Genomic DNA, 9,144 nt, shown 5'->3' with positions numbered 1-9,144 from the left:
TCTTTCTCTTTGTTGTAGTCTCGAGAGGTAGACAGGAAAAATCCCAGAGCAGTGAAAGAAGCAAATATGTATTATTTTATTGAATCAGGTAATAAATTCACCTAATTCGATGGTTTATATTATTGATTTATATTTTCAACCATTGAATAAGGGACATCAATATTCCACGATCATTTCATTTTTTTTACTGTTGGATAATAATTATGGAATACATCTTACGGCATTATCTGAGAATCGTATCGATCTCACAAGGCGTGCACGTGTCAGTATCCTTAGTAACAGCTGTCATCTCAACCAATCACACGCAAGACTAAAAACAATCGTGAGTTTTGCAGCCGCGTTTTCCCGCGCTGCTTTAAACAGTTTTAACATTAGTTCTCTTTGGTTAATTATGTTAGCCTCTGCACTGGGTTTGCTTTTTCGACATTCGATTGAAAAGTGCTCTCGTTTTGCTTATGATAAGGTGCTAAGGTGGTAGAAGTGTTCCACACCAACGACATCACCGCAGGACTAAAACCTCTCAATCAATCAAATTACCTGAGATTTGGTTTTTGAGGTAGTATACATGTACGAGTTCACAATCAGAACAATTCCAGTCCTGGATTAATTTCAACACTGTTTCAGTCCGACTTTGTCTGTGGGAGTTTTTTGTTTACAGTAACATACCTTGCCATCATATATAACCTTCTCCTCTTTTCTTTCTTTCTTCCAGCCATTGCACTGTTCGTGTCATTAATCATCAACATATTCGTGGTCGCAGTATTTGCTAGGGTATGGCTATTTGTTTTTACCAGTGGTTGTTCTAGAAATTGATGAAAAACAGTACCAAGTAATCCTCGTTTTACGTCCTTACGAAATTTCGCAAGAAGGGCTCAAACAACTTAGGGAATTGCACAAGGAAAAGGAAAGCAAAATACTAGAAGAAAGGGAAAGAGGCGGGGTATCTTGTGGATCGAAGTTCTCATTCTCTTTTTTTTTCTTTCTTTTTTTTTTTTTTTTCATCTGTAGGCATTTTATAAAAGGACGTATGGAGAAGTGGTATGTCAGATTTTTTTAGCACATTCACAGGTTAACATTCGCAGGTCAACCCCACACAGCCCAGCATCAGTATGCATATTCTCCATACTGTTCTCTATACATTTTCTAAGGTGCTGACAAGGAGAGCTTGTTTAACAATCAGGAGCTTCTTTAGTTTCCGATCATTTCCTTTATTCTCGTGACCTTAATGTTTCATTTTGGAATGGTATTGTAAGGAGAAATTAGATGCTGGTCACTCTTCGTCTAACTGCGAAACTTGTATATTTGTTACTCAGCAGCAGTAGTAGGTTGAAACTAAAGCCACGAATAAAAGTTGACTTAACCAAGATAAACAAATTACAAACTGAAAAAAAGAGTACAAACGAAGTGAAATGGAAAAAAAATACTTACCTCGACAACTGCAATAGCGAATAAGTGGAATATTTCTTAAACAGAGAACTGCGCCAAGCGCGAATGTGCATAAACTGACTTTAAAAAAATAATTATGCGTAAAAGAAACTGGTTTTAAATATAAGAGGACTGGCGGCCGGAGGACTGCAAAATAACGTGTGGTATGAGAAACGTGCAAAAAAGGTGTAACTGATGAAGAAAAACGCTAAATACGAACTGCACGGAAGTAATAATTAGCAAACGTGTAACCCTTTCACTCCCAAGATCTCAGTGGTAATTCTCCTTACAGTCTGTCGTGCTATTCTTATGATGTTAGTTTGGAGAATATGGTATTGGATCAACTAATAATCCCCTAATTGACATATTTCTATATTCTTATTACTTGGCTGCTTGATAATGTATTGGTTAGGTAAGGAGAAATTCTGTCTTGGTCACTTACGGGATTTTAAAGTGCTACTGAAACGAAACTTTCGTATCTGAAATTTTTGCTCTAACCTGTAGTTTTGAATATGCTGATCATCATGAGCGAATTTGCTTTGGCCAAATAGAAGCAAAAGATATCTTTTTTAACCGTTCCAATAAAAATTTTTACACAAAACCATGTCCGGGCTCTGGTACCGAGCGAAATGGATTGATGACGTCACTGGTTGTGTTCACTCCGATAGCGTGGTTTATTTCACTCACTGTTTGTTTGTATTCGTGGGCGAAGGAGATGGCAGATATTGAAGTTTTGTCAAGTTAATCTTCTTCTGAACGAAGCGAAGTTGTCTCCAGTAGCGAAGAAGAAGATGGTGGCGTTTATTTTGGGTTGAACGGGAATTTTGCTCCCTATCAAGGCGAACCTCTCGCAGATAGCCAAGATGCCGATATGGCCGCTGATGAAGAAGACGAGGATGGCATTTTGCCCGAAATCCTCTTTTTCGGCTTCCCAACATGCAAGCACACTCCATGCTTTTACCCTTCTTTCACAGAAGTACACAACCAGTGACGTCACTGGGCTGTTTTGGCCGCGCCAAGATGGCCGCCAATTTTGATCTCAGCCGGTCAACTTCAAATGGTTAAAAATGTACTTTCCGCTACGCGTTGGCCCAAAAAAAGTACACAGCGTTTGCAAATAACGTTCAAACTTTATTATATTGCAAAAATCTCGGATATGAAAATTACGTTTCAGTAGCACTTTAAGGGTTAAACAAGTTAAACAGTTAATACTGTATTACTTACAAGAATATAATACAGTATCGTTCTCTTACAATGCTGCTACACTACATAGTCAATTTAAAATGGTACAGTACCTCTGTCAACAAATCACAGTTATTCTTTATTCAGAGGTTGAGAGTACCTTCCCTTTTGCTTTCAATATTCTCGTGTTACTACATTTCTCAATGAAAACTCTGACAATCTCTTTCTTTTCAGTATCACAGCTGCCTTAATCACAGCATAAGCCAAGCTGACGTATTTAATGTGACCAAGATCAACGATCCTAAAGTAAGAATCTTGGAACAGTTTTGTTATTCTTTTAAATACAAACATCAGGTAAACTTTTGGTGAAAGTGTTTCTTGATTGATTTGATTAAAAAGATCAGAAAATATCGAACTCTCATTTCTCTATGTTTATCAATTATAGATTCATTGGAATTCCACCATCGACGGAGACCTTTTCAAGGGGGTAAGAACTGTTGGTGTACTAATATGTAAGACATTGGTCAAGTTGATGTAGTTAATTGTAGCGATTAGTTTATAGCAAAACAGGGGATAGCGTTGAAGGCGAGCTCTGAGTGGCCGCTTAAACCCCGACTATTCTTTGCCATTCACCCCGAGCAAAGCGGGTGGAATTTACGCCAGAAAATATTGTAATCGTTGCGGGAATAAGTGAGTTAAAATCATCTTTTTGTGCTATGTTATCTCAATGATTTGATATTTACTTAAACAAAATTCACCTCAGTATGATTGGCTAGCGGTGGATATTTACTTTGATCACCTCAGTATGATTGGCTAGCGGTGGATATTTACTTTGACGCTTTGCGGCTCGGTAAATACTCCACTACAAGTCACCTACACTTTGTTCGGTGAAGAATCGTTTTTTTATTGCAGTCTAGTAGTGATCGTTCTAAAATCCTGTCCGTTTATCTTTTTAGGGTGTTTTTCTTGGATGCATGTTTGGAAAAGCAGCGTTGTATATTTGGAGCATTGGAATCCTTGCAGCTGGTCAAAGTTCTACTATGACTGTAAGTGTTTACTTCATAAAAGGCTTTATGCATATCATGGCGCACAAAGGAAAGGGGAAAGTGTCCATCGTGTTTCTTGAGCGTCAGTAGAGTAAGGAATGACAAAGGTTACCGTTAATGTGGTCAATCGTTCTTCTGATCTAAAAATAGACCATGTTCAAGGAAACTGCATTTCTTATTCGCCTCATTAGAATACAATACGATGAATATCATACAAAACCAAGGAAATTACAACAGCCAATCAGAAGGAAGAAAATATATCAAGGAGCCAATCAGTCAGCAAAGAGGAAGTATAAACAAGTAAAACTACTGGAAGCGCGGGAAAACGCGAATAACCTTGTCGCGATTGGTGTTACTTTTGAATTTGATTGGTTGTGAGGCTGGCGCCAGTTTTCTCAAACAATCATATAGCGAAGTCAAGCAAAACCAAACAATTCCCTAAATAAATTTCGGAACTCCATTCTAAATTGTCTCGATGCCTCTTGGGTTGAATTTGTTCCCGCCTTCTGCTACTGAAAGCTAATTGCATCATTTTTTGTTTATCTCCATAGGGAACCTACTCAGGCCAGTTTGCTATGGAGGTATGAAGCGATTTTAATCACTTAATCGCCTAGATTAAACTTACCATTACGTAAAAGAATTAACGAATTTGATAGTCCTCTATCTTCTTGAGATAACTTATGCTTGTTCGCTTCTCATCAATTACTGATAATTCCTTGAGGACGGAAAATCTCTCGATTTGATTTATGCACTGCAGGGCTTCTTAAAGATCTCTTGGGCAAGATGGAAGCGAGTGCTGTTTACCAGATCGATCGCCATTGCCCCAACCCTTTTTGTGGCTTTTTACGAAGGAGTCCAGGACCTAACGGGAATGAATGATTTCCTTAATGTGCTACAGAGTTTGCAGGTAAGTTGTCGCTGTGATAATTTCCGGCCGCATTTGCGATATCAACAATCTGACTAAAAAGGAAATCCTCAAACTGATGCTTGGTTAGGGTAGAAAATCTTCGTCAAGGATGCCTAAGGGTGGAAAAGAACTACATGGATTACAAGGGAGAAAAATCTTGTTTAACCTCTGCCGGTGACCAAGACAGCATTTCTCCTTACAATGTCAATACAATATGAAGCAGACAAGTGATGGGAATAAAGACAATTATTATATGGCTGTGTCTCACAAGGACTGGTAACTACCGAATTTAAGACTTTGATTGGCTGAAATCAATTTTGAAAGCGGTCTAGAATTTCCCATCTAGACCGGCATCTAGACCGGTCTAGAAAAAAAAGTTATAAAGAATATAATTTTCCGTTGGTTTCTAGACACAGCCATACAATAAACATCTTATTAACCGAGCTAGGTCGGTCTGTATGGGGGAATCTTGACCTCGGTTGCTGGTACAGACCGAACGCAGTGAGGTCTGTACTGGCGACCTCGGTGAAGATTCTGCCATACAGACCCCCTGCTCGGTTAATAAGGCCATCCCCCTTTTTTTTTCGGCTATTGTCGAATGTGTTTTCTGATTTTGGGTCGGTCGGTCGGAAAAGAAAAAAAAAATTGGAAAAGGAGTCTGGAACTAGGAGGCCCGGTACCTCAGTGTAATATCCGTGGAGGCTGGAAACATCAAGACGTGGTTGCAAAGTCAACATGGTGGCAATGGAGGGAGAAAAAAGCGACGTCGTGTTTAAACTGAAACGAGAAAAGCGAAAAAATGATGAACCAGTAAAATTGCATACTGATCTGCCAGCATCCATGACTTTTCAGCCTTGAGATTAAAGTGACATTTGTTTGAAATAACGTGTCATTTCCTTTTATATAACTTTTTTTTTTCCCGAAAATACGAAAATCTGGGTCGATCGGACGACGCTAAACAGAAAAAAAGGGAATGACCTTAGAACTAAATATCAATAGGGGGTTTATTAGTTGATCCAATATAAAATTCTCCGAACTAGTATCATAATAAATGTATGGCAGGCAGTAAAGAGAATTTCTTCTTAGGTCTTGGGAGTTAAGGTTGAGCCGTGACGTAGTTCCGGAAGCGACTTTTGTTTGGTTTGGAGAAAAAAAAGAAAAAGAGTTTAACATTTGGTTTTCTGATGAGTAACTCGTAGAACAGGCAGCTGTGAATGTAACAGTGAAAGCACAGATCGAACTCAAAAATGTTTCCAACTCAGTACTGAATGACGCTCGAGAATTTTGTTAATACTTTTATTATCTTTACCAGCTCCCTTTCGCTTTGATTCCTGTGTTGCATTTTACGGGAGATAAAACCATCATGGGAACGTTTAAGAATGGAAGGTAAGCTAAGCTGTCTCTTTGTATTGTTTCTGTGCCCTGGTTAGTACCATGCTGTACAATTGCCGCGTAACAGATCCCGTAGGGTTTAATAATTAAAGGGAAAATATGTGGCAGCTAGTTCGGCCTTTCTATGATTACCCTCCAACGTCCAAGTGTTGTTTCAGACAAAAAAAATGGTATTTTAAATTTTGAAAGAGTTGGGTCAATGCTGACTACCAAAGTTTAAAATGAGAGCATTGACGGCCAATCCTTTTTTTAGATTAAGTTTTGCAGGTTGATGGTTAGTGGAGGCAATTAAAAAGAAAAAGGCGAGCGAAAATGCGTCACTTTTTCTCTCGTTCGCCACAAACAAACAAACTGAGACCCTGGAATAAGACATTTCGCAAGTTTTATTATTCGATACCGTTTGGACTATTTCTTTTTTGGCTTTTCTAGTTTTTTCATTGAAATCCATTTAATTCTCGTCCTGTTGTTTTCATCCCTAGGGTGATGCAAGGTGTAGCGTGGTTTTTATCCGTCGTAGTTATAGGGATTAACATGTTTTTTGTGGCAGAGTATGTGGTGAGTTGTGATTTGACCCATCTCTACGATGTTAATATTTACCTTTACGACTTGCGTAATAATCTTAACTTCCAGGCAAACGTAAGAGAAGTCCGCTTATTGCGAATTATTTGCACTAAATGACCTTGTTTTTTCTTACACTGTTTTAAAAATTGTCGAAAAATTATATCAAACAGCAAGCCAACTTTGAAATTTGTAAGCTTGAAACCCTTTTCTTGCTGGAAGATCAGTCGGGTTTCGTCTTGAAAAACATGAGAGTTTAAATATGATATTTGTTTTAGATCTTTGCCCGTGGAATGTCCGTCGCTCTAATGCTTCTCTGCTGTCATTTCCTTTGTTGTCTTTCAGTCCGACATACCACGCAACGCGGGCTACTATTTTCTAGTTGGATTGTACCTTCTTTTCTACGTCACTTTTCTTTCGTTATTGGTTAGTATCCTGTGCTTGGATTTCTATACCCAGGTTTTAAACTAAGGTTCAGTTTTCAATTTCTTATTTATCCTCATCATCGATTTTAGTCTCCTTCACCATTGTTGTCTGTTCTTTTCACGTGACGCGCACTCTACCCCACCGGCACGTGCTTCAATTAGAACATTCCTTTCTTAAAGTGTAGCCAATCAGAGCGCGGCTCATATTTTTTGAGCCAGTCGCGCCAAGATTGCTTGTCCAATCACAGCTCGTATTTTATCGGGTACCATAATTTCCGGACGATGGTGGGGGAGAGTGTACATTCCGTGACGAGACCAAATAACGGCTATGAAGAAGACTTCATCAATTTGAGTCGCCCATCGTTTGCAGTTTGGCCTTTTAACCACACTTATCCGGTAAAAACAATTACCAATATATTATGGGCCACCTTATAAATAACAGTCTCCGTTGGGAAGATTTAATGGTGTACCTACTCAACCACGCCCCCTGAAGAAGAGATCTCTCCCACCGTCCATCTCTCAGTTTGAACGGATGACGTAGTGTAGTGGTAACGTCATATATGACGACTCCCCGTTTTCAATTTCTTGTGGATGAGAGGAAATGATTCAAATGTACAACAGCAGAATTATTTTTTTACTTTTACGTTAGGAGAAAGGAAAGTTTAATAAGAATGCGAGTGGACAGGGCCTGAAAATATATTTATAATAATAAAAGCTTTGTGTGATCTATTATTTTAGGTTTATTTTGCACTTGGGTTCACCTTCTTGGATTTCATCAAGGTATGAAATGGTGTTTGATATTTCATTAACTAGAAAGTTAACTATTTTTTTAAGATCTACTGGAATATAGTTCTGGTATTAAACGATCGTCACTTTTTTTGTTCATAAGCTATTAATGCAGACCTCAAATCACTGAGGTTACTTCTCTGAGAATTTGAGCCTGTACGTTCTACTGGCTAGCAGCACGGCGTAAATTGTGGTACCTTTACAAGCTTTTGATAAGAACGACAGACGAACTGCTCCTGTTCATGTGCCATTTCGTTTGTTTGGAGCATTAAAGAAAAGAGGTTATACCCATGTGAGACACCTCGACTTACTGGCGAGTGTGATTAGTTCTTCTGAAAGGTAACCTGGTTATAACAACCTGAGAACATGCGCCGATCGTTGCGCCGCGCCATCACAGCGTTGGCAGATGCGCTGACATTTGACTGGTTTGTTCCTCCTCCATCTCCCTCCCTCCCCAACTCCCCTCATTACCTAAAGGATACGCTGACTTCAATATGCTCGATTTGTAAATGAATGACGATATTTAACAGAGAATAAGTAGGGAAAAGAGTACCCTTCAAATTTTTAATTTGTTTTTATTCTGGTTTTGGCAGTTTTTGAAAAGACCTGATGCGATTCAATACAGTATTCAAGAAGACGATAACACTATTTCCAATGGCATCTCACACTGACGTTGTTCCGAGTTTATTTAGCTCGGGGACGAGGGGGGGGGGACGAAGCGTGAAACTCAATCAGAAGGCCTTGTCTTGCATTGTTATTTAATGTTATTTCACTATGAAGCCAGGCAATATTTGGAGATTAAAATTAAGAAAGAGAGTTTAAAGACCATGTTAGGTAGTGCTATAATAATTGGTATTAACAGCTTTGAGACAAACAAGGAAAAAACACATACTTAATTGAATATTAAATGAGATAGTTTTTTAACCAAGTAACAAGAAGGACAAACTTACCCACAAATGTTGCCTTGATTTTGAATCCTTCTTCCAGTCCTTGATCGTGAAGGCTACCGCGAGAAAATGCATTCTTAGCCGTTAGGACAAAGTGCAATTTAATTTTTTTTAATAAATTCTAATGTATACTGAATAAAGTTTATTCACGAAAGAGCTCAAAATGTTCAAACAGCAATACGTTAATTGGGCTTCTTCTTTGGGACGCCCATCCGAGAGGGGAGAGTGTTGGGGTGCACAAGTTCGGTCATGGAAAAATTTTCAATTCATGTCTAGGTCAGTGGATGGGTGAATGCAAAATATACAGACATTAAAAGGGTGCGAGAGAGCTGGTTTTCATCCTTCAAAAACGTTTGCATTCTCATTTATCATTCCGCCGTGGAAAGGACTTCATGCAAGGGACACAAGTTTGGTCCCGGAGAAATGTTTATGAAACGTTTGCACTTGTAACTCTTTCGAAAGGACACTTCTATGTT

The 9,144-nt window shown here is 38.7% G+C and overlaps 1 protein-coding gene across 2 annotated transcripts in view; it reads left to right on the top strand.

Annotated features, from left to right (window-relative positions):
* Window positions 1–8,834, top strand: part of LOC111347049 (natural resistance-associated macrophage protein 2) — a 27,243-nt gene extending 18,409 nt beyond the window's left edge. For both annotated transcript variants that reach the window (XM_088740870.1, XM_088740871.1), the window contains 13 exons: window positions 19–88; window positions 713–771; window positions 1,009–1,038; window positions 2,842–2,913; window positions 3,053–3,094; window positions 3,564–3,653; window positions 4,205–4,234; window positions 4,411–4,560; window positions 5,873–5,946; window positions 6,432–6,507; window positions 6,856–6,936; window positions 7,674–7,715; window positions 8,315–8,834. In XM_088740870.1, coding sequence (XP_088596996.1) covers window positions 19–88; window positions 713–771; window positions 1,009–1,038; window positions 2,842–2,913; window positions 3,053–3,094; window positions 3,564–3,653; window positions 4,205–4,234; window positions 4,411–4,560; window positions 5,873–5,946; window positions 6,432–6,507; window positions 6,856–6,936; window positions 7,674–7,715; window positions 8,315–8,392 — 894 coding nt within the window. In that variant the 3' untranslated portion in view covers window positions 8,393–8,834. The remainder of the gene's footprint in view (window positions 1–18; window positions 89–712; window positions 772–1,008; window positions 1,039–2,841; window positions 2,914–3,052; window positions 3,095–3,563; window positions 3,654–4,204; window positions 4,235–4,410; window positions 4,561–5,872; window positions 5,947–6,431; window positions 6,508–6,855; window positions 6,937–7,673; window positions 7,716–8,314) is intronic.
* The last annotated feature ends 310 nt before the right edge of the window (window positions 8,835–9,144 follow it).

This window comes from Stylophora pistillata, chromosome 12 (genome assembly GCF_964205215.1).
Source record: "Stylophora pistillata chromosome 12, jaStyPist1.2, whole genome shotgun sequence".
Classification (NCBI taxonomy): Eukaryota; Metazoa; Cnidaria; class Anthozoa; order Scleractinia; family Pocilloporidae; genus Stylophora; species Stylophora pistillata.
The sequence above is the reverse complement of the archived record's forward strand: the minus strand, read 5'-3'. Positions and strand labels throughout refer to the sequence as shown.